Source organism: Stegodyphus dumicola, chromosome 3 (assembly GCF_044657685.1).
Source record: "Stegodyphus dumicola isolate Sdum_Otavi_A_Nest chromosome 3, ASM4465768v1".
NCBI classification, from domain to species: Eukaryota; Metazoa; Arthropoda; class Arachnida; order Araneae; family Eresidae; genus Stegodyphus; species Stegodyphus dumicola.
The window spans coordinates 120,418,383-120,445,246 of NC_140770.1; the positions used below are offsets into that span (position 1 = coordinate 120,418,383).

The following is a 26,864-nucleotide window of genomic DNA, read 5'->3' on the forward strand; positions in this document are numbered from 1 at the left end:
TATGTTTTGCTGTATTCAATAACTTAACATTCCATAGGAAAGACAAGTGCATATTTCATTGTTTTTCAAATTTCAGAAATAATGGTAGTGGCCATGTAGACTGAGCATTTAGAAGAAAAAATGATGCCTTTTTATTCTTAAGTGTATGGTAATTATGATATTACATTTTTCAACGTAGTATTTCAAAATTATAGTGAATTTATGTGTTAATAAATTAAAATTTAAAGTTTAATTGTAACAGTTATCTTTTTTCTCTTATTAAGTAATTGGAATGCAAGTATTGCTAAAAATGTCAAAAAGATTAACAAAGCTCTTTAGAAAACTTTTTATATGAAGTTAGATCTTTAGTCATAAAAATGAGTTGGATTTCAAATAGAAATTTATAACTGCTCATGCACGTACACTGTCAAGATGTTTCATGATCCTTTCTTTTCTTTTGATTAACTGAATTCAGAGCAACTTGATGATTAGAAGCAGTCTTTTGGATCTTCAATTAAAATGTTGTGCATAAGAATCAGTTCTCCAAACAGTGACCAGAGAACAGAGAACAAGTTTTCTTCTTTGAAAATTGCTGCTGTGGGGCATATCTTGAAATTATCTTATTGATAAAGCCATTTGCAGTCACTGCCATATATATGTATTCCATTTTGTAATATTGAGGAAAGTAGTACAGTAACTCAGTGCATAAGCTGTGCAATAAATGCAGACTGACAGAAATGTTATCCAGTCAGCCAAATATAAAAAGCAACTGCAAATGATTTTAACTTATAATGTGCAAAAAGGTCTGTCCTTTTTTTTTTCCCCCAGAATATTTAATTTTATTTCACAGAACCTCATTTAGGAAATACAAGGGATCATAAAGAACCATAAATAGTGATATTCAACATGCTAACATAACAATTTTTTGAATTCTTAAAATGTGTCAAAATTGAAACATCTGAGCTCTAAGTATTTAATGCTAATCAGTTAAACAGTACCTGTAAAAATTATTGTGTAAATATAATTACTTTTAATAGCAGGTAAAAATTCTTAAGAAAAAAATTAGCTGTGTGTATAAATTTTGATCATGTTGTTGCAGTTCAAGTTATCATATTTTTTTTTTTACTTTCCATGTACTGTATTTTTTTAAATACTAAATTAGCACAATAAATTTCATTATTTTTATTAATATTTATTTGTAGAAAAAAGATGCTAGTAAACTGAGTTTGCCAAAGCGTGAAACACCACTTAAAACTCCACAAAACGTTCTTGAAGAATCAAGGCAAAGGTAACTTCTGTTATATATATATATATATGAATTTTATTTTTAACTTTTACGTGTATATAATCCATGATCAAATGTTGTAGTTGATTTTATAGTAAAACTTTAGTAGTTGATTTTAAAGTAATAGTTAATATTCATTACATTTATCTTATATATGGTTTGTATAAAGAGAGAAGAGAAACACATTAAAGTAAAACATAAAATAAGGCAGCAATTTTCTATTTGGCATATATTTTAATGAAGATTCTATTGATTTCAAGGACAAGAAATGCAGGTCCTTCATCATCAGGAGAATAGCATTTCTCCCCTTTTTTCCTGATGATATTGAGGGACCTGCAACTGTTGCCTTCAAAATCGATAAGACTGCTATTTAAAATATACACCAAACAGAAAGTTGTTGCTTTGCCTAATTTTATGGTCTCTATAGTAATTCTGTGTTTTTATTTAGTCTGTGTATTGACACAACTGCCTAAAAGCAGTATATAAACTTATTTTGTAAAAATATATTATTAAATTAAAATACAACATGTAAATATAAAAGTAATAGTTAAAGATAAATTAAATAATAATTAATTATTCCTCGAAAATTATTGCACTTTGAAAATTGTTCTTCAAATAAACATATTTGATTATCAATAATAATAATAACACTTTATCTTGGGTAACAATGTTGTGTCATGGAATAGAGATCTAATGTTCATTATCAAACAAGCAAAGAACAATCAACATAACTTTTTTCTTGTATGAAAAAAATATTCTTTTTAATTTTCTTTGTTAAACATATCAATGTAAGTTTACATTTGGAATTTTATAGCAGAAATAAAAATCTATGTGAAATAGTATGACATTGGCGACGAAGGCAGGAATTTGCACACTAGTATCACAACTGAACGTTCACTGAGTGGCGACAGGTGGCTTTTTCAAATGAATCGCTTTTTATGCTTGGACAGATGGACGTTTGTGTATATGGCATGAAACATCAGAAAGCAAATGCCCTGTTTGCAACCTCTGTGGAGCAATTCATAATGACAGCGACCAAGCTGTACATTCCAACATTAATTTCCCCCTCACCCCCACTAACTGTGATTGGAGTGATCCAAAAAGAAGGAGAAACATTCTCTCCTTGTATGACTCATTTCTCGCATTATGCAATGGACAGTAAACAACGCTTATAATCATCTCTAGATATTTTTTTATTCTTCTAATACCTAATAAATATGCTATTTTGTGTTTGCTAATATAATGATTGTGTTCCTTACATCGGCAGCTTGGATTACACTTTATTAAGGTAAGAACTTTAATTCTGTTTTATTCATCTGCTCGTCTCGATTTAGCGAAGTTGTAACAGTAAACAAAAATGAACCACAAATACCTTCAACAATAGATTATGAGACCAAGAGTATGTTTACTGCAACTAAACGCATAAAATGTATCGAGATAAGCTATCAAGAATAAAAAACAGAAAAGCTACTTTACCATAAATTACCGCTGGATAATCCGAAAAAGGAAATAGCCAAGCCTGCCTTCAAAAACGAAACAAAACTGTATAGTTGTGTACTGCGCATTCGAAATGTAGAAGCAGAAATGGCTACTAGCTGCGAAAATAAATATTAAATCATGAAACTAAACAATAACAACTATCAAGTATGGAAATACAAACTTGAAATGATCCTGAAAAAAGGAAAATTTATGGGATTTACAGAGTTGCCAACTCTCCCGATTTAGGCGGGAGACTCCCGATTTTCGACTGCTCTCCTGCTAACCCGATTTACAATATATTTCTCCCGACTTTTTCTTATTCTTAATATTTCTCACGATTTTTATGGAACTTGGCTTAACACTTCGTTATATGAACAAAAAAAAAAGTGATTTTTCTCTAGATTATATCTAAAATGAAACCTTGCGAATCAGATGAGAATTTCTGCTTTGTGATCGACAGCATACGTATCCAGAAACTTCGTTCCCCAGTTTTCCAATGGGCATCGAGCTCCACTGCGTGTCATCTGGCATATATTAGCCAATGAGCACAAAGCAAGCTCAAGGCCGTTGGCCGTTCTTTGGATGTTCTTTCGCTATTTCGTTCATCTTGTCCTGAGTTGCGTGAGTACACGTGCCTTTAGGAAATAGTTTTAGAAATTATCGTCTTTTGATTTGTCTGCGAGAAAGGTGAAATACTCGTGCACGTTTCAAAAATCGTACACAGTTGACTTTCCTTCCATTATTTCTTCAAGGAAATGTAATAAATTTGCGAGGTGTACCATCTGTCATTGCGATTTTTCGATTTCGCTTGGTGGAAGGGCAGATGTTCTCAAACATGTGCGTACACAAAAACACAAGGACAACATGAGTTGTTTTGAAAAAACGAAAAATTAAATTTTTCTTCGGAAACAAAAGACCAAAAAGTGATTAATCCAGAATGTCTGTTCTCTGCCTTTTTACTGGAGCACAACCTGTCACTGAATGCATCGGATCACGCTGCAGCTTTATTTAGAAAAATGTTTCCCGATAGTGAAATCGCTAAGAAATACTCAAGTGCAAGGACCAAAACAGGTGCAATTGTTAAAGACCTTTCTGATTAAGACAAAAGTAAGTTTTATATCTATTTTAGAAGTTACTTCTGCCGAGTACGTGATTGCATACTTCATAAATTTCCAATCAACGATTAAATGATTTTGCATGCTAACGTTACAGATGTTTCTGCTCTAGTAAGTGCATCTTTTTATGATATAAGATATTTCTCGAATATATTTCCAGTCTTACTTCATTTAGTCATGAAAGATGATGTTATAACTGAAAAATTGCAGTAGTAATTTCGCAGTTTACAATTAGAAAACTTGGATGAAGTTATAAAATCAGCTAGGATTGACACCCAGTGGAGGTTAATTGGAAAATTGAAAGGTGCTGATGGAATTTTAAAATATAATGAACTCTCTAGAATTATGTTGGCCATCTTGACAGTTCCCCATAGTAATGCAGAGTGCGAGAGGATTTTCAGTGTTGTTGCGAAAACGAGGACTAAATTTAGATCTAATATTAGTGATGACGCATTAGAAAAACTTTTATTAGCGAAAGCAGGCCTACGTGGCAATTGCTATGAACAAAATTATGAAGTTTCTTTCTTAACGAGAGCAAAATCTGCCACTGTCCATAACATTTGTATGAAAACTGATTAAAGTGCTTTTATTATTATTATTATTATTATTATTATTATTTTTTTATTTTATATTTTTTTTAACGATGAAAGTAATAAAAATGTTTTTTATGCCTAAGGTATTTTTGTTTTGCTTGCATTTAAGACTTAGTAACTATTTAAAGTTAATTCATTATTAAAAACTATATTTTTATCATTTAAAAAGTCTTTTTAACATTGTGAAAAATCTCCTGATTTCTTAAAAAAATCTCCTGATTTTTGAGTGTCATAGGTTGGCAAGTATGGATTTAATAGCAGATGATACACCAAAAGAAATAAACGTCGAATGGAGAAAACGAGATGAACAAGCACAAGCTACCATTAGTTTACTCGTAGAAGACAACCAAATCATACACATAAGAAATAAAACGACAGCCAAAGAAATATGGAACGAATTAAAGAAAATACATGAAAGAAAGAATTTTTCCAGTAAACTTTACCTTTTGAGAAAGCTGCATACGTCAAAAGCAGAAAACGAATACAAACTCGAAGAACATGTCAACAAGATGCTCGAAATCGTAGACGAACTGCGAGGAATCGGTGAAGAAATAAAGGACAGTCACATTGCAGCGCTCTTACTAAGTGGCTTACCAAAAGCTACAAAAATCTTATTACAGCTTTAGAAGCACACCCAGAAGAAGAACTAACGCTGGAATACGTAAAAATGAAACTCATCAACGAATGCCTGAGAAGAAAAGAAGGCACGCGAACAGAAGAAACAACTGCCTTCAAAACGAATTTTAACACAATATTCAAGCATTTCAATCAACGAAGATGCAATTATTGCAAAAAATTAGGACACTTAGAAAAAGAATGCAGATTTTTAAATAACCACAAAGAAAAAGATAAAAGTGAAAGTAACTCATTTTTCAAGAATGAAAAGCAAACGAATAAAGGAAACTATGGAAATAAACAGAAAACGAAAGTTACTGTAAAGGAGAATACACATGAAGATGAAAATGAAGATAAGAATCATGAGAAGACTGAGAATTACACGTTCGAAGTCACCAGAGAAAGAAAATTTCAAAACTCAAACTGGTCAGTTGACTCAGGTGCTACTTGTTATATGACCGATAACATAAACTTTTTCACCAAATTGGATAGAAGCAAAACTGAGCAGATAACAATTGCTAACGGCACGCAGATGAAGTCCGAAGGTATAGGAGAAGGATACTTATACTGTACAGACGACGAAGATAACGAAATAGAAGTGAGACTCGTAGATGTTCTGTACGTTCCTGACCTAGAAGGAGGATTGATATCCGTAAGAAAAATTACAAAGAAAGGATTTACAGTTGAATTTGAAGAAGATATTTGCAGAATAAAGAAGAAAAATAAAACCATAGAAATTGCTAAAGCAGAAGGAAATTTATACACCGTAGTTGAATCGCAAAGAAAAACAGCCAAAATTGCAACTGCAGAAAGAAGAGAAAATAGTATAGATCTTTGGCATAGAAGGCTAGGACACAGAAATTATGAAGCAATCGAGAGGCTAAAGAATGATGACCTGGCAACCGGAATAAGGATTGACGGAGAAGCCAAAAAGGAAAAAGAATGCGAATGCTGTATCAGAGGCAAAATGACTGAATTGCCGTATCCCAAGCTAAACAACTATAGAGCAAAATCAGTTCTAGACTTGATACATTCAGATATCTGTGGACCAATCGGTACGACATCACTAGGAGGAAAGAAATACTTCATAACATTCATCGACGATCGTTCGAGATACACAACGATCTATCTGCTAGCTACAAAAGATGAAGCTATCTCCAAATTAAAACAGTTTGTAACCATGACGAAGAACAAATTTGGATAGAAGCCAAAAGTCTTAAGAACAGACAATGGAGGAGAATATACAAGCAAAGAGCTTGAAGACTATCTAAAGGAAGAGGGAATCGAACATCAAACCTCCGTAGCATATTCACCGCAACAGAACGGTAGAGCAGAAAGAAAAAATCGATACTTAATGGAAATGACAAGATGCTTACTACTTGATTCAGGACTCAAAAGAGAATTTTGGGGTGAAGCCGTAATGACAGCCACCTATCTACAAAACAGGCTACCATCAAGATCAGTTGGATAAACACCGTATGGAATAATAAGAAGCCGAATCTAAGCCATATCAGAGTTTTCGGCAGCACAGCTTATTGTCGAGTTCCAAAGCAGAAAAGAAGCAAACTTGACGAAAGAGCAGAAAAAGGAATTCTTGTTGGATATAGTGACCGTACTAAAGGATACAGAATTTACATGCCACATGCAAACAACGTCATGATCAGAAGAAGTGTAATATTCGATGAAAACAAAAAAGAAGAAATGCCTCGTCAATTAAATGATCAGCATGAGGAAATAGAATGGCCTTTTAAAGAAAATAAATTGACAGAACCACGTCCAAATGCTAGTACAGAGGAAGTAATTGAAACAGAAGAAATTCTCCTATTACCGAGAAGATCTGACAGAACGACTAAAGGAATCCCACCAAACAGATTCTCATACATGGCTAAGAATGAAGAAATCAAAGCTCCTAAAGACTGGGAAGAACTTCAAACTTTTCCTACCAAAGAGAAGGAACTGTGGTTAAAAGCTACGAAAGAAGAAATGGAAGCACTGAAGAGGAACAAAACATGGGAACTAGTCGATTTTCCAAAAGGAAAGAAAGCAATTGGAAACAAATGGACATTTAAAACAAAATACGATGCTTCAGGAAATGTTATCAGATATAAAGCTCGTTTAGTAGCTAAAGGATATTGCCAAAAATTTGGGCACGAGTACGATGAAACATTCGCACCAGTCGTAAAGTATTCCACAATAAGGACTACTTTGGCAATAGCAGCTCAAAAGAAAATGCACGTAAATCACTTTGATGTAAAAACAGCTTTTCTATATGGAGATCTGAAAGAATATATATATATATGAAGCAACCAGAAGGCTACATCTCTGCTTCAGAAGCAAATAAAGTCTGTAAACTGAATAAAAGTATCTACGGACTAAAACAGGCAGCCAGAAACTGGAATCACAAGATAGCTGAAATCCTGCGGAAACAAGGATACGTTCAAGGAAAAGCTGATCCATGTTTCTTCACACTAATCAAGAAAAATGCAAGAACTTACATAATCGTTTACGTTGATGAGATATTAGTCGCGAGCGACAAGCGTGAATCAATTCAAGAAGTTGGACGAATTCTCAAACAGGGTTCGTAGTGGTCCTTATAAGTGCTTATAAGTCCTTATATTTGAAATAAAATATAAAGGCCCTTATAGGTGCTTACTTTTTCTTTAAAGTCCTTATTTTTTTGTTTTTAGTGCTTATTTTTTGCTTTTAGTGTTTTTTTTTTTTTTTTTTTTTTTTTTAAATGAACGTGCTATTTTTTCCCGTACCAAAGCCGAAACTAAATAAACAACTTTTCTTCCTAATATGGAATGTCAGATGGTGAGTCATACTCCTGGAAATAGCTTTTCCCCCTTTCTCTGCATTAACATAACCTTTGGTGTGCACAAAGAGTACAGACAGGTGCCCGTCGTTCTATTGGTCAAAGAATTGCGAAAGCAGTAGAAAATTCCGCTACATTCGGCATTTTTTTCCTCCCACCCAAATACTACACACGTTTGAATTTCTATCAAGATTTTAAAAATTTGCATTCTAGTTCTGCTTGGTCAGTTCATATTCGTGTTTATTATGATCGTTATGCTTATATGAGCATATGTATGAATGTTTATAATAACATAGTTGCAGTAACTGCTGAAGTATAGTAAACTTCCAAAAATGGTTGTGTTTTAAAACAGATTAGCTTTCTAAGGAATAATATTCGGAATGGCTTAAATAAAGGGAAAGTAATTGAATAGTCAAAATAATTTCATTTTTTTGGCCAATATATTATACAGTACAAAGGTTGAGAGGTCTCCCCTTTCTCCGCAAACTCTTGAATATTGAAACTGTTACAGTTTACTGCAAAACAAGCAATGGACTTTTTTTTTTTTTTGGTTACTTTCCAATCTGGATTGAATAGGACTAAAAGTTCTGCGGTCTACCAACCCAAGCGAAGAATGATTCTATTCCGGAAATTTAACGCCGTCTGTTGAAAATTAGAATGAAAAACACCCCAGTTATTTAGTTCTTTATTCTCCCAATACTGGCAGTTGTTGATTCCGATTGCGTAATATCATGTAGGGAAGAATTACGGCGCACGTATTGCGCAATAACATTTGCGATATTTTGCAGAGATAATGAATTTTGATGTTCAGTCCGAGATTTGTTTATGAACACTTACTTACTAACTGAAAGCATTTTACTGTGCTTGCTAAGCAGAATATTTTTTAGTTCCGTTGGTTTATTTTTATATGATGCACATATTGAAATGTCAAAAGCATTTATTAGCGGAAAAATCTAAAGAGCGGCTACAGTCTAGCCCCCCTCCGCTCCTTCAAGTTACGCTCGACTGTCAGAATATTTGCCAATTCCAAGTATGTGGGTTAGTTAAGCTTTTACTGTTAAAGATGGCTGCATGAAGCAAATTTCTGTCTTCTGATTTCAGAAATGTTTCTCTTTTTTACTTAAATTACTTTGCTTGCAATTTCTGTTAAGAGAAAACTGATATACAATGAAAATTTAGAAAATGTTCAGAATTTAGATTTAAATTATTTAAATATCAATATGCGTGGAAAAATAAATTGTATTTATTATTAAGTTCCAAACGAATACAATAAATATGCCTTATTATTATTTATTTTCTCTATTTTGAACTGAAATTTCATCATTAAATCTTGTAATATAGTTAAGTTCTTCATAGTTTTTTTTTTTTTTTTCTTTTTTTGCTGTCATTGTAAACTAGTTCTGTAAATTGAACTATTGTTTAAAATTAAAAAAAAAAAAAAGTAATTATTGTTCATGGTTGAGGTAATGCTTATTCTCTCTTAATAAGTACTTCATTTCTGATATTTTAAATTACAATTCTAATTTTTAAGGTTATGCAGTTGTGTATGATGTAATTAGACAGGTGCTTATTTTTTTTCTTAAAATGTGCTTGAAAAGTGCTTATAGGTGCTTATTTTTTTAACTAAAATGTGGCTATGAACCCTGTCAAAGAATATTTCGACATTCAAAATGTTGAAGAAGTGTCTACATATCTAGGAATTGAAATCGAAAGAGAAAAAGACGGAAGCTTTAAACTTCATCAAGCTAACAAGATTAAGAGTATGATCGAAAAATTCGACGGAGAGTCACTAAAGAAACTAAGCTATACACCCATGACTATTTTTGAATTTTAGGAATGACAGAATTTTACGAAGAACCAAAACAACCAGGATGACGTTTTTCCCGATAATTGGAAGTATAGGGAAGCAGTGGGAGCACTTTTATATTTAGCAACAGTATCAAGACCTGACATAGCAAATTCTGTTGGAATACTTAGCAGAAAAGTAGAAAATCCATCAACATCGGACTGGAACGGTATCATTAAAATCATACGATATCTGAGAGCTACAATTAATTACAAATTACATCTAAAATCCAATGGTGCACCAGTCATCAAAGCTTACAGTGACGCTGATTGGGCAGGAGATACCTCTGACAGAAAATCCACATCCGGATATATATTTCAAATAAGAAACAGTACGGTATCATGGGGAAGCAAGAAACAAAATTGTGTCACCCTATCTTCGACAGAAGCTGAATACATCGCTCTAGCCTTAACATTGCAGGAGCTACAATGGATTAGACAACTGATGGGAGATTTAGGTTTCGCTCAACAGGAAGTGAACATCGTATTTGAGGGCAATATATCATGCATAAATCTTTCCAGAAAAGAAAAAGGAAGCAGTTACACCAAACACATTGATGTGAAATATCACTATGTATGTGATCTACAAAATCAAGGGATTGTTAAATTAATACACTGCAACAGTAAAATGATGTATGTGGACATGTTCACAAAACCTTTGCCCAGACAACAGCTGGAGTTTTTATTAAAAGGAATCGGCCTTACTTCGGACAGAACAGCTCATCGAGTGGGAGATTGTGGAGCAATTCATAATGACAGCGATGAAGCTGTACATTCCGACGTTAATTTCTCCCTCACCCCCGCTAACTGTGATTGGACTTGATCCAAAAAGAAAGAGAAACGTTCTCTCCTTGTATGACTCACTTCTCGCGTTATGCAATGGACAGTAAACAACGCTTGTAATCATCTCTAGATATTTTTTTATTATTCTAATACCTAATAAATATGTTATTTTGTGTTTGCTAATATAATGATCGTGTTCCTTACATCGGCAGCTTGGATTACACTTTATTAAGATCCTTTCAATTTGAGCAATTACTGTAAGAAACTCCTCATACGTTAGTTTCAACTTACCTACTACATGTTTCAAATGAAACTTAACAGATTTGTCACCTGCCTCCCAAAGACCTCCATGATTGGAAGCTCTAGGGGTAGTGAAATACCTATTTCACTACCCCTAGAGCTTAATTAATATTATTAATATTCTCACTCGATAAATAATTACCTAATTCGTCATCTGGTTTGCTTACTAGCCTATTCAATTTCTTTAATTCTGCATTGCTGCCAACAAATTTGGTTGCATTATCTGAAAATAAGTGTACACTTGCCTCTCCTGCTGAAAAAATGCTTTAAGGTTTCAATAAATGCTTGACTAGACAGGTCTGTTACCAACTCAAGATGGCAAGCTTTGGTAGCAAAACAAATGATAATGCGCACATACACCTTATTAAGGCGACTTTTTCTCAAATGTGGGTATTTTATAAAATAAGGACCAAAAAAATCAACTCCAACACAAATGAATGGAAAATTCAAGCTGACTCTTTCTTGAGGGAGTTGACCCATAAGTTGTTGACAGGGCTCTGGTTTGATGCATACGAAACACTCGTACTATTTTTCTACAAATGTTGCACCCGTTTTAGGGCCAAAACCCTTGTCTAACAATAGACAGTAAGCCTTATGGTCCAGTATGCATGTATTTCTTATGAAATATCATAATAATTAGATTAGTCAACTTGTGATTCTTTGGCAAGATTATTGGAAATTTTCTATCAAAATTCAACTTGCAATTAGCTAATCTGCCTCCAGCTCGTAAAATTCCACATTGATCTAAAAATGGGGAAATGTACCTCTTACCTTATTATCTGGAGGTACCTTACCATCCTTTTGTAGGTTTGAGGTTTCTCTTTTAAACTCAATATCTTGAGTCATCTTAATCAGTTTTAAGTTCCGATAATTTTAATTCCACACTCTGAAGAGGACCTGAAACTTTGTCCTTTCCCTTGCAGTTGTTGTCCTTTCCCTTGCAGTTGTATACAAACCTAAAAATTAAACTTAAAACACAAATAATTTTAGTGTAACTGTTACTTAAATTTAAGAAATCCTCAATGAAAGGTTTAGCTTTCACATTATAAAAAATATTAGAGTCACTAAGGCTTTTAAGTTTGTCTGGAAAGTCCTTCACAATACCACTGGTATATCTTTATTTGGATATTCGTCATTTCTCAGGAACACAGAGCCTTTCCACCACGTATCATTTTGTAGAAGTTTATGGAAAACGCAATTTGAATTTCGTCAATCGGCCCAGTAGAATGGGAGATATAGAACTGTCTCCCCTTTTTTTTTGTGCACAGTGTGCATTATACCAAAAGAAAAAGCTAATGCAATGCCATTTAGAGTTTGATCAAATTCAAACTATAAAAAAGTCGGATGTGTCTACATTTAGAAAGTTAATTATATTGGAAAGATTCAAAACACTCTAATATTCAGTTAAGTATTTTGGAGGAATGTAATACATGTTTCACACCACCTCTCATGCTTTACTAGTTTACATGGGAAAAAATAAGGTCCTTTTTTATGAATGTAATACATGTTTCAAATGGGTCTGGGATACGTAGCCAACAGGACATTTAGCTGACATGGGAATTTAGCCGATAAGGATACTTAGGTGACAGGACATTCAGCCAATATGGACTGTTAGCTGACAGGACATTTAGCTGACAAGGACAGTTAGCCGACGGGATATTTAGCTGACACAGAGAGTTAGCTGTCAGGACATTTAGCTATGGGACACTTAACTGTCAAGACATTTAGTCAACAGGACACTAAGCCGACAGTGATGTTTAGCTGACACATACATAATAATTATTTAAACTTACTATCAATTACAAAATTTCTCGACTTCTCCATAAGTTCAATATTTAAGTAATTTTATTTGCTTATTAATAAAATTCATTTTTTGATTCTTAAAGATCTCATATGCGCTTTTAATTCTTGTGTAATTTAAGCATTGTTTGATATGTATTGTGCTGTTTGGTGTATATCGGCCAAATGGAAAAAGCGTTGAATTAATTTTAATTATTTCTCGTCAGGGAATATGAAATAATTTTTAAAGGGAAAAATGAATTTTTTTAGCTAAGTATGAAGGCCACTTAATTACTAATTTTCCAATCTCGCTCTTCCTAATGCTTTCAAATTTCTAATACCTTTACGTTTCATTACTATTTTACTCAACACATCATATTACATTCTTTCCTGTATAAAATCGTTTTGCTCCTCCCACTACTGAAATTTCCTTTTCCTGCCATGAAAAATTTGAATAATGCAGTAAAAATTATTGTTATTCTTGAATTATACTTTTTATAGAAACATTAATGGTGAAGGGTTAGTTTGGTAAATATATTTTATTTTGTTATTAGAAACAATTAAAAAAAAAAAGAATTTTTAAGACAAGCAAAGCTTTAAATTATTTGTGACCTCTATAATAGGCAATTCATGACACCATTCTTGAGATAAAAATTCTGTAACATTTTAATGACGACGCCTCTCGCTTAAAATACTTACTTAGATTAATGTTTGTAGCACTAAAATGGTGCATAATGTTTAATTTAGAAATAAAATATTCTTTAAGGTTTTGTTTTATTCAGAACTGAATACATTTCCGCAAAAATTACATTTTTCATTCTTCACATATCGAAAACATTGCTGATATGCAACTCCACTCTTATTTTCTAACCACGCGTACTAAATGATTTGGCTCATGTTGGGGTTGCGCGGATGCATTTTGAGTATTATTTTCCAGAATTGGATGGTGAATATTTTAGTACACTGTAAAAATATACATAGAATTTCTCTTTTCCTGATGACTTTTATATAATATTATGTACTCTATTTTGAAATTCGTGATGTGTAATTTTTCAATATAATATGTTATATTAATGTTTTTCTTATAAAATGTAAATTTTCTCAATATCTCTTAAAAATGTATAAATTTATTTCATTTTTTATTAATTTTATTTTTTCATTTTTTACTAATTTCCTTGCTGGACCCTGTCCCAGATTAATAAATATATCATGCCTGAAATAGCATTTCAGAAAAAAAAAGTAGTTCCATTGTGGTGAGGAGTAGGGCGAATCATTCTACTTCCTGACAGGGAAGGGAAATTTCGTTAGTGGTAGTAAATGACCTTATACGGGAATGAATGTAGTGTGATGTGTTGAGCAAATTAGTAATGAAATGTGAAAGTACAGTAGAAATCCAGAAAAACGCAGAGCTTGGGACCAGAGGTTATGTTGATTTTAGGATTTTGGATAGAAAAGATAAATCATAATACAGGCATGAAAGTTTTCCGCATTTTCGCGGAATTTTGCTTTTTTGAACATCACCCAGGCTGTTTCTGAGATTGATGCAGAATCGTTGAGAAATCGTGACCGGCAAATGTGTGTGTGTGGGGGGGGGTAAATGGAGGACATGCTCTCTCTCTTCCTCTTTTCTTTGTAAAAAAACTTTACATCATGCCATCGTATAATATTACGCCGGGTTAGCGATCAAACGCAGTCACCCCTTATTGCAAACTTTTCGAGTTTGCTTGAGCCGAGTTCGCGAAATACGTTGTTTCACATCAAGGCGAAGTAGGTGGGCCTTATGTGGAAAGGCGGAACTAGATTCGCATGAATACCGAATCAAAGAAGAGCAATCGACCGTCAAATGAGAGCTGACTTCAATAATTTCAGCGATCAGTGCTGGCGCCATCTGTCGGACATACGGATAATCACTTGCATTCTCCAGTACTATGTAAGATAGTACTATTGTAGTAGATAACGTACTATGTAACTATAACTTAAATAGTTACATAGTACTGGAGAATAGTTAACTCTATGTAAAAATTTAAGGAATGCTCATAAACTGTACAAAGAAGAGCTAGAGATAGAAACGGAGGAGCGAGAATCTAAAAAAAAAAGCAATTAAACATTGCAGAAAATAAAGAAGAAAATAAAAAAGTATCAATGGATTGTATAAAAGCTGCTGAAAAGAAATTGAGACTAGCTCGCAAACAAAAATTAGAAAAGTTGGCTGCAAAAGTAGCAAAAAAGAAAAAGCTTTTTCCCTAAAAATTTTTAATCAGGATCGAGTGAGACTGAGACAAAATACTTATTTTTTGTATTCGTCCTTTGACTATATGCTATTTTGTAACTATATTATCTCACATGACTACTTTTTCTAGTGTTATATAAAGTACTGTTTATTAAGCTAAAAGTGAAGATAATGAAATCTATAGTAACAGTTATATGTATATATATATATTATCTCTAAAACGTGTCATTGCGTGAAAATGGGCAGTAATATATAACATGAATATATATATTAGTGTGTTGTATTGTTGTGTACAGTATTCATGTATCAACTGTTAAATTAAGTTACATAAAGAGCATCTTAAAGAAGGTTAATTCATTACAATCTCTTGGTGATTTATTATTATTATTTTTTTTTTTTTTTTACAAGTGGAAGATAAAATTAATAGCAAAATGGTAAGTACAAGTATTGCGAAAGGTGGTTCTAATTCTAAATGAAGTGAAATATTTCAACAATCTACAAAAATAATCATTTTATTTACAAAGCAACTTTCGTTGCATCGAAGGTTCACTGCTAACTAACTACGTCGCAAACTAAAAACTAACGGCGATACATAAATCATTTGGGGGATTTTTCCACACTCCCCACCTGATAATTTCTGCAAAAATTATCACTATTTCAGCATACAAATAATAAAATATAAGAAAGCAACTTACATATCAAATACATTCAACTGATGTAAATATAAACTGCAAAAGGAAATTCTATAAAATAAACAAATATAGTTAACTGCATCAACTCAAATGTTACTCAATACGTAAATATTAATTCAAATTACAAACAGTAAATTATTAGTAATAACTAAACTAATTATCTAAAATTAATGTTAGTGAATATGAAATACAAGAAGTAAAATTAAAAGGTTACAACTCAAATGTTACTCAATACGTAAATATTAATTCAAATTACAAACAGTAAATTATTAGTAATAACTAAACTAATTATCTAAAATTAATGTTAGTGAATATGAAATACAAGAAGTAAAATTAAAAGGTTACAAATTTAGTTCATTTTCAGTCTGATAGTTCAAGGGGGTATATCAATTGTACAGGTCTCTTAAAGTCCCCTTTTTTAGTTTTTACCGCACATGATCGTACAAGACCATCACGTCCTTTGAAGACTTGAATTACTCGACCTAAATCCCAGAGGAACTTAGATTTAGTTGTTCCTTCAAGTAAAACTATATCACCAATTTTAAGATTTTTCTTGGCTTCTGGTGTACCGAAGAAGTGAGCATTTCTCAACTCAAGAAGATACTGATTTTTTCATTTTTTCCAGAACTGTTTTATAAGCGTTGTCTGATATTCTTTTCGTTTTATTAGACTCTTTCTTGTTGGAGAGTTATTCAGGATCTCAGCAAAGTTGTATGGATATTCATCCTTATGTCCGATCAATAGAAAATCAGCCGGTGCAAGCGGTTCAGGTTCATGTAAATCATTGTAAACGTAGATCAAAGGACGTCTATTCACAATATTTTCAACCTCTGTCAACACAGTCATAAATTCTTCAAAATTCAATTGAGCTCTGCCTAATATCTTTTTCAACGGTTCTTTTATGGTTTTCATAAGGCGTTCATAAAAAGCTCCCCACCATGGAGCAAGCTCGACGATAAATTTCCAAGTCAAGCCTTCATTTGCTAGAAATTTTTGAAAGTCTGTACCTTTAATTATGCTGTAAAAATACTGTAAATCTTTGGCAGCATATTTGAAAGTTTTCGCGTTATCTGAATAAAAGGTGCGACAGTTTCCTCTTCTCGAAATGAAACGTCTGAGAGCCAAAATGAATTTGTTTGCAGACATGTTGGAAATGAGTTCTAGATGTAACGCTCGTGTAACAGCGCACGTAAACAATACGATGTATGATTTCTGAATGTCGTTTCCAGACCTGATGTAAACTGGACCTGTGAAATCCATGCCTGTAACATAGAAAGGTGGAGTTTCAACAATTCGATCTTTAGGTAACTGAGCTGTCATTTGTTTCACTGGTTTTACTGCGTATTTCCGACAAATTAAACAGTTCCCTAAGACTTTCTTTACCAACTGACGGCCTTTAGGAATCCAAAATTTCTGTCTTAGTTTGGCTAAAGTTGCTGCAACTCCTGCATGCAGAACGTTATTATGTTCCCTTTTTACAATTAATTTAGTAAATTTGGAATCTTTAGGAAGAAGAACTGGATGCTTCTCGTCAACTGTATATTCGGTTTCTTCTAATCTTCCCTTAATTCGAAGAATTTTATTTTCATCAAGAAACGGTGCCAAGCTGAATATATCAGAGCTTGGAGAAATCGACTTGTTAGATTGAAGAGCCTTAATTTCAGGTGTGAAGAAATCCATCTGGGCTTTACGAACACAAAATATTTCAGTGTCCTGAATTTCAGAAGCACTTAGTGTTCCACTATTAGCAGGCAGTTTTCTTGCCTTAGCAACGAAACGTCTAACCCATGCCATAATTCTGAGATATTTCAGCACATTACTGAATTTTGTTATATCCAATAGTTGATCATGTCTCTTCACAACAACGTCATAAACAGATATCTTACTACGGAGTTCTAGTTGCTTATCGTTTCCCACGTCAAACTTCGGTTGAACTGGCCAGTCTATACGTTTGTTTTGCAACCATTCTGGTCCAAACCACCAAAGTGAACAATTTCTTAAATTAGCAACAGTAGTTCCTCGTGATACGAGGTCGGAGGGGTTATCTTTCCCACGGCAATAATGCCAATTATTGCTTTCAGTTAGTTTCTGAATTTCATAAACTCTGTTTTTGATGAAGGATTTAAATCTTTCGGGAGATCCCTGAATCCAAAAATACGTTATTTGAGAATCAGTCCAGTGGAAGGGGATTACTTCGTATTTTAAAGATTTTGCTATTTTATCACTCAATCTAGCGGATAAAAGCGCACCCAAAAGCTCCAATCTAGGAAGTGTAAGGGATTTCAGAGGTGCAACTCTACTCTTGGAAGCAACAAAAACTGTTTGAAAAGTTCCATTGTTCAAAACTATTCTCAGATATACCACGCATCCATAAGCTTTCAAACTAGCATCAGAAAAGCTATGGAGTTCTATTTGTTTCACATTTGCATCTAATATTCCTTCTAAATAGTAGCGGGGAATTCTGAGGTGGTTCAGTTCTTCAATTTCTTCGTACCAGGCTTTCCATTTATAACTAAGATCAGGTGGCAATTCATCGTCCCAATCAATTTTGGCAGACCAGATTTCTTGAATCAGACACTTTATTCTTATAGTAAAAGGGCCATAAAATCCGACAGGATCAAAAATATGGCCTGCGGTTTGCAATAGAAAACGTTTTGAGTTGATTGACGAGGAAATGAAATTTGTCAAGTGCTGAGTGTCAAAATAAAAATTATCATTATCCGTATCCCAGTTAATTCCTAACACTTTAATTGGGACAACTTCAGGAGATTCTTGCATCGAAAATTCTTTGCGAGGCCAAATATCTTTGAGTTCTTTGGAATTAGTATGCCACTTATATAGTGACATGCTAGCTTCATTAAAAATGTTCACAATTTCTAAACTTGTTTTCAGGGCTTGTTCTAAATTTTGGTGACCACCAATAATGTCATCAACATACAGGTAGTTGTTTAAGAGTTCTACTGTTTCAGGATATATTTCTGAATATTTTTGAAGGTGATGCTTAATAGTAGCAGCTAGAAGAAAGGGACTAGATTTTACTCCAAACAAAACTCTTGTAAATCTAAAGGTTTTCAAACTTTTATTGTTATCATTAGGATCATCTTTCCAAAAGAATCGTGTAACGTCCCTGTCTTCTTCATTTAACTCTATCTGTAAGAATGCTTGTGTAATGTCCGCTGTAAAGGCTATCGAATTTTGTCTAAATTTTATCAATAAATAAAAAATATCAGGATATAGGTTCGAACCAGTATATAAACAGTCATTTAGAGAGAGTGTTTTTGGTTTATGGGCTGAAGCATCATAAACTATTCTTAGTTTGCTTGTTGCTCTATCATTTCTGATGACTGCTCTATGAGGTAAATAAAATAGGGTTTTATCATTTTGATTGTCTTCTTGAACTGGTTCAATAATATGTTTTAACTCGTAATCCTTTAAAACCTCTGTGTATTGAACAAACAAAGAGTTATCAATTTTAAATTTGTTACTCAATTTCTTAAATCTTTCAAGTGCTATATCCCTATTATCTTCCATTAAATGTTTTGAATTCGGTTTCCAAGGTAATTTTACTTGGTATCTGCAGTTCTTATACCTGATATCAGATTCGAAAGATTTCATAATTTCTAAATCAACAGTTTTGTCGTTTTGAGTATCACTTTCCAAACCCAAGTTTTCTAGCTTCCAAAACTGTTGTAACTGATCTGATATCAAGTTTTCATTTACAATTACTTTCATAGTTAATAATTGACTATGATCATTATTAACTTTACCCTGCAAACACCACCCAAATAAAGATTCTGTGGCTACTACATTTCTTGAAATTCTTTTAATTTTACCAGTAATTATAGAATAGTAGAAATCTACCCCTATGAGAATATCAATTTTGTCACTTTTCCTACAACAATCTGCTAATTGTAAATTTTGTAAAATTTTATTTTCTTAGCAAAGTTCAAATCTGGAGGAGAGATAACAGTATTGGATATATTTTCGGTTTCAAGAAGCTCAATATATATATTAAGACTAGGATCGTTTACATTTTCTAGTTTTGCTCTAACAACATTAAAGGTTTTTTTCTAACGCAGTTTTATCACCAAAGGAATAAACAGAAAGTGATTCTTTTCTAACAATCGGAAGCTCCATTTTAGTAGATACATCTTTGGTTATGAAAGATCTCATTGAGCCATTATCAAAAAGAATTCTGACATTTTCAGATTTATCATTATTTCGAATCAATGCAGAAGCCGTTTGTAATAATATTTTATTAGATCTATTTTCATCGGAATTATATGACGAAACAGCGGAAATAACGCTCGAATCCGACGTTTTCTTTTTAGGTTTTTCATTATCTTTTTTCTGATGGAATGAATAACAAATGGCTTTCGAGTGTTTATTAAAGCAGAAGGCACAGTTTATTTTTTGTTTACAATTTTGGATCCGGTGATACCGACCTAAACATAAAAAACACCGCGATTCACTTTTTAATATCTCCTTTTTGTTTTCTACACTTAAAACTTCGCAATCCGCAGATTTATGATTTGTGTTCCCGCAGAACAGACACTGCGATTCGGATGACGCCGCTAATAACTCAACTGTAGACGGCTTGCTCGTTATGGCTGGAGAATGTTTATGTTTGAAGGGCAAATGCTTTTCCAATCGCGAATATTTTTCTCTAGAATTATAATTAACAGAAGCCGCGCGTTCTCTACTGAATACTTCGTTCCTCAAAAAGGCTAACAAACCTTTTAAATCCCAATTTTTGTCTTTAATTTTTCGGCTATAATCAAGAACGAATTCATTAGGAAGTAATTTCAAAATTAAAGGCGATAACAGATTTCCATAGGTATCAGAGTCTATTTTTAATGCTTCAAGATTTCTTATCTGTACTTCGGCGTGATCTAAAAGTTTTCTTAATCCGTTTATAGCATTAGGATTTCTAACAGGTGAAGTACTTAAGAGTTGTCCTAAATGCGAATTAATTAAGATGTTCTTTTGACCAAATCTGGAACGTAACAGTTCAAGAGCAGCTTCGTAATTATTTTCGATGAGAGCGAAACCAGAAATAGCTTTGGCGGCTGAGCCACCAAGAAAGCTTTTTAAGTAAATTAATTTTTCTATTTTTGATAAATTCGGATTTTTATCAATCACATTTTCGAACTGACCTATGAATTCTAACCAATCCGAAGAATCACCATAAAATTTAGAGATCGTTAATTTTGGAAGACGAGTGAATTTGTGACTTTCGTTTTGGGATTCTGTAACGGTTTCATTAGAAATGTCTCTATTTGCATTGTCCGAATTTTCCAACTTATTCAACTCTTTCAACTTTTTCTTTCCTCTAAACTGCCACACTTGAATTTTCTCTTCATATTCCAAAGCGGATGAGATTTCAAGTTCAAATTCGTCTTCTCCGACTTTTAATTCTCGTTCTATTTCAGCGTCTAAATTGCTCAAGGATTTTGATTTTTCGTTTAACTGGTCTAAAATTTCTTCCAATACATTTACATTTATGCTACTATCATCTTTATTCAGTTCGGTTTCAATTTTCTTTAATATCTTGGACACTCCGGTCCTCAATACCTTTCGTTTCGATTTCAGTTTAGCAATAAGATCTTCCATATTATATAAAAATAGAAAATACAGGCTTACCTTGGCTGTCTTCGCATAAAATGATATCCAAAATTAAAAAACACAAACTTCTATATTGGCCAAAGGTTCTCGGCACCGATGCGCCATATTGCGAAAGGTGGTTCTAATTCTAAATGAAGTGAAATATTTCAACAATCTACAAAAATAATCATTTTATTTACAAAGCAACTTTCGTTGCATCGAAGGTTCACTGCTAACTAACTACGTCGCAAACTAAAAACTAACATTCCTTTTCAGAAGCGAAGCGCCCTCTAACGGCGATACATAAATCATTTGGGGGATTTTTCCACAACAAGTATTATTTTAGTTTAATTATATGTATATGTTTAATATTTTTTTATGTTAAAAGGTTGATATTTTATTAAAATGTGTTTTTTTTTTTTTTTTTTTTTTTTTTTTGAGGTCATGCGGGTGCAATTAGTTTTTATGTAATTTTGTGTCTGCGCATTGTTCAGCTTTTTTTTGCCAACTTGCTCTTTCATGCCTGATAATATTCAGACTAAAAGTGTAAAATAAGTAAGGCATATTAGATACATTTAATTAAATTATTATTACATATATAAATTGATTATATTATTAATTGTATTATTATATGTACACAGCATCGAGGTTTGCCGATTTTGCCTCGTGCAAAGATTTCTGGTTTCGGATTCCAGTGTTCGAATCACTGTTGCTGTAAAATTTCAACAGCTTTTCTTTATTTTTCTGTATATTATACACAATCGTGTCGCAATTCCATACGATTCTGCAATGAACCGAGAGTAGCACCTGCTTCCATCTTTTGCAGAATTTCCACTTTTTACATTACCATCAATACGTGTTTACGTTTTTCAAAATTGCAAGCAGTAAAATCATGAGTGCATTTCTTATCTGTAATTGTATTAAAAAAGAGCTGAAATTTAAAATATTCTTAATTTATCCAAAAAATATTCGGATAAAAAAGAAGGCAGCACCAAATAATCTCGTAAAATAACAAAGCTAAAAAAATACAACAACGTGAATTGTGAACTTGAAAGAAGAATTGAGTGAATCGTCTGCTTTTTACCTCAATGCAGATTAGAGGGGGGGGGGGAAATACTTTTATCATGATATCAATAATTTGGTATTTTCCTTATGACTCATTATTATTCGGTAATTATGACGTCATTATTCGGTAAGTATTTTTTCTTCGATATTTCGTACTCAATGCTGCGGTTTCCGGGACCTATAAACTGAATGTTTATATTTTGAGAGGCAATGCGGATTTCAGGTCGGCGGATTTTCGGTCTTTGACTGTATTAGATTTCTGAAAGCATTGGGAAGAGCGAGTCTCATTGTTAGCTTAATGTTCTGTTGGCTAACTGTCTGTGTCGGCAAAATGTCCTGTTGGCTAACTGTTGTCAGTTAAGTGTCTCGTCAGCTACATGTTTCAAACCATCTGTGATGCTTTACTAATTTACTTGGAAAGAAATAAGGTCCTTTTTTTGAAGAATTTAATACATGTTTCAAACCACCTCTTATGCTTTACCAGTTTACTTTTTTAGTTTTACTAGTTTTTTACTTCGAAAAAAATAAAATCCTTTTTTTAATGGACCTTTGTCATTTATTTTCTAATCATACATTAATGCCTTATTTCTTTCCTAGGCAACTCCTTAATAAAATGTTTGTTTTGATATCTCTATCTTCTGAAACATATGCAAGAAGGAACCGTTTGCCACTGCAGTACACACTTCTTTTACTTGCTTAAGTGTAATTAATTCAATAGGAGCAGCCAAAAGGCAATGTTTATTTAATAATAATAATAATTAAAAAGACTGATGTGAAGACCACATGACTTCCTTGTGCATCTATTAAATTATATACATTTTTTTACTCTACTTAATTTTAAACTTATTTCCTCGAATTATTCTAACTTAATTAACTAGTCTCTCAAGGCATGTTAGAAATGGCATCAAATCTTGCAAATTTTGAAATTAATTATTCTGGTTAATTTTTGTCACATAAGAGTTAAACTTGTATTTTTCTTTTTTCATAGCAAGTATAAAGCTTTCCCAGGTAAAAATATAGGAACCTGGAGACCATCTTAAGAGTTAAATTTCCTTCTTTGTCCAAAATTCATTTTTTTTTTAAATTGAAATTGTCAAAACGTGAAAATTTTCGTCATTTAAAATATTTCTGTATATTCTGTTTCTGGAAGTATATGACTACAACCAATGATTGTGAAAATAAAGGCTGAGTAATAAGTTTTAAGCCAAGTAAGAGGGTGGGGGATATATACATATACTTTTGGTGCTGCCTATTGCAATAGAAAAGGGAAGTGCACAACTAGATGTTATAGCAGTCTCATAAAAAAAATTGAGTGTTCTATGGCTAATCCTATTTGAGTATGCAAGATACATACATACGGATGTCAGGAAAAAAATCCATTTTGGAATAAAGAATTCTATATTCTGTCCGTATGTATAGGTGTCATGCAAAAAAAGTAATCAAAAGGTATTCAGGAATGGTCAAAATGGATATTTCCTTTGAAATCTGAAACCTGAAATTTTTTACATTTACAATACGTTTTTTACTTAATACAGGGAAGTCAAAAGTGACTAATGAAACAGAGTTTGTAAACTTATATACAAACAAACTTTTAAAAAATTCTGCATTTTTACTTTAAAAATAATATACTTCAAAAGTACACATTCAACAAGTAGATTATCACCATAAAAGTGACCGATTTAATTTATCTCTTTTTTAACACTAACGTTAAAAATATTAGTCACAGTTTTTGTTCCATAAATATGCTTTTTGCTTTCACCAGAACTTTAGGGGATACTAGAATTAAAGGGATTTTCAGGAACTCCTGCTTGTAGAAGCAGCATTTGTGTTTCTTATATAATATGAGGCAAGGGAACAGGAAAGATGTATGGTTACTTCATTTTTAATGATAATTATGTACATATTAAGATAAAAAAGTCCAAAGTCATTGGCTGTAATGTTAAGTTTGTATTTTTTCCTTATGCAACTTAATGTTTAAAAAAGCATGTATTCCTTCCTGTAAAAATTGCAACAACATAAAAGAATTCCATTCCACCATAAAAGAACTATTCTGTTGAAACATGGCCCCAGGAATGTGTTCAGTGAATGATTTGACTTTCAGCTCCATAATTTCCCTGACATTAGTAGTTGCTGATGACAGTACTTTGAGTTCTTAGCAGAGAGATTGAGAGTCAATTTCAATGATATCTCAGGCTATCATACTTGGCAGTCATTCTGGATAATGCTGGATAATGCAATATTAAAGTTGGCATTCATCCATATAGCTTCTAATGTGTATTCAGTTATTATCGTACTCCAGATTGAAGCAGCATTCATCAGAAAAGACAGTCTGTTGCCAATCAGCATGCCAGTGGCTGTGTTGATGAACCCATTGTAGACACGGATGTTGATGGTTCTGAGGCACAAGAATTGCTGTGCAGAGAAATGTATGCATGCAGTACGCAACACAGCAGATGCCAACGAACTGTGTAAGTTGATGATGGCATCTGTAGCAGTGAACCAATATTTGTGCCAACTGTCAAATGAAGATACACAATTTGCCACTGTCATACTGATAAAATATCATTAATTCTGAGCTAACATAATATTTCATGGTCTGTGAAATCGTATGAGGAAGGAAGTGATATATACAGACCTGTTCCTTGATGAACTGCAGAAAAGAATATTAGTTATAGAGAATTTGTTCTTAGATGAGGGAGATGAAGAATGTCAAGAACCTCCCTTCCCTTCACAGGGGAAAAAAAAAAAAAAAAAAAAAGAGCAACCCAAAGCAAAGGAAAGCAGCATCTTCTGGAGAGAGTGAAGCATAATTCATGGAAACAAAGCCAAAGAAAAAGTCAAAAGTTCGTAAATGGGTTGTCTTTGATTCTGAATCTAAAGTAAAAGTAGTCAAAAATCGGAAGATTAATGAAAAATTAATAAAAGCCCTGTAGTAGTGAAGAAGATAAGTGAAGTAGTAGAAAGTGAGAAGATAAATCTACTTGTCAGGAATCTGCACCAAGGAAGTAGATGAACAAAATTGTATCAGATAAAAGTGAAGAAGAGGAAAGTTCATCAGAAGGTGACAAACAAGACTCTGCTGCTGATAATGTTGATGAGAACAGTGCTAAATAATTTGTGAAAAATAAAAATCCAGTTGAAAAAGAATCTGCTAAAGAAGTTTTTATAAAACCAGTTAAACCAGAAAAATTATTGAAAAAAGACATTGATTGAGTTGTATTGCCCGTGAACCAATTAGAGAAACAGTCATTGTTATAACAGTTCAAGATAAAGCTCCTCTGAGGACAGTTAAGAAAATTATAAAATGGTACTTTGTGTTATTCCTTGTGATAAGTCATCAAAGAGTATATTGGTATAACACCTGAAGAAGAAAGTGATAAGAAAATTCTTAAATGTTGATGCTATAAGTCGACTACCAGCTACTCACTGGGAAGACATTTGAACTTTTATGAACATGAAGAATTGAAAAATTTCCTATAAGCAGTTTACCTTCATAATATCCAGTATCAAAATCTTGTTTTAAGTACCTATATTTGTATTCATATATGATTAATGTTTTTTTTTTCTTTGAAAGATATTGTTCATTTAATCAAATTTCAAGTAAAGTATTTTTTTAATCACATTGTTTGGGCACCCACTTGAATGAGGAGATGTGAGGCATGGATGCCCTCTATTGAGAACAAGGATGCCAATACCAGCGAAATGAAGAGAGAAACAGCAAAACAGATCATGCTGAATGATTATTGTGTTATATTTAAAATTAGATCATGCAGAACGTGCTGAATGGGTTTAAAAATAAAAGAAAATCTTAAGAACAGATTTGTGACATATATGAAAGATATAGTTGTTGTGTTGTAATATTGTGAATAAAAATATTTAAAAAGTACAAGTTTATTTGATGCTTGATAACAAATAAAAGATGAAAAGAACCCACAGTCGTTGGCCATGACACACATATTGTTTCCTAGTGGATGTACTTGGTTTAAAGACATATAAACATTTTTAATCAAGATTCACTTAATGTATTTAATTGAAATATTAAAGTATATTCATCTAAGAATCCAAATAATTCCTTGTGATCTAAATAGCTCATTTGTAAATAAATAAAAAAAAATATTCCTCTCATAAAAGTACTGTTTTATTAAGTGTTTCTTACTTTTTGATATGTATACAAATACGTAGGTTGGAGCAAAAGTCATGGCAACTTTTTTTTTTTTTTCTTGAAGATACCAGTCTGGTTGAAAAATATGACATATACAGATGGAAAGACAAGGTCTTAACTGCATGAGTGGACAACGAATAGCACTGAAATATAGTAACACCCAAATTTATTACTGTAGTATACAGGGCAATATAGTCTTCACCGTGCAAAAGAATAACACAATACACATAAAGTTGACATGACAAACCTGGGCCTAAAGACACTCAATGTAGTCCTCTGCTGTCACCACACGCTGCCAACGATGTGGGAGGCGCTGAATACCATCAGCCTCAGTATTTGCCGCACCATGTGTGAAACGGGTCATCTGTTGGCACACAGCATTAGCAATGGCCTCTTGTGTTGCAAATCGCCTACCACGTATTGGTTCCTTAATCTTGGAAATGAGATCAAAGTCACAGGGCGAAAGGTCAGGACAGCACAGTTGGTGCTCCAATTCTTCCCATCCCCAACGTCGGAGTAGCTG

The 26,864-nt window shown here is 32.9% G+C and overlaps 1 protein-coding gene across 3 annotated transcripts in view; it reads left to right on the plus strand.

Annotated features, from left to right (window-relative positions):
* Orc1 (origin recognition complex subunit 1) overlaps positions 1-26,864 on the plus strand; it is a 156,213-nt gene that overhangs the window by 88,939 nt on the left and 40,410 nt on the right. For all 3 annotated transcript variants that reach the window (XR_015040249.1, XM_085813248.1, XM_085813249.1), the window contains one exon: positions 1,182-1,267. Coding sequence is in view for 2 of the 3 variants with exons in the window: in XM_085813248.1 (XP_085669374.1) it covers positions 1,182-1,267 (86 nt within the window). In the remaining variant the exon portion in view is untranslated. The remainder of the gene's footprint in view (positions 1-1,181; positions 1,268-26,864) is intronic.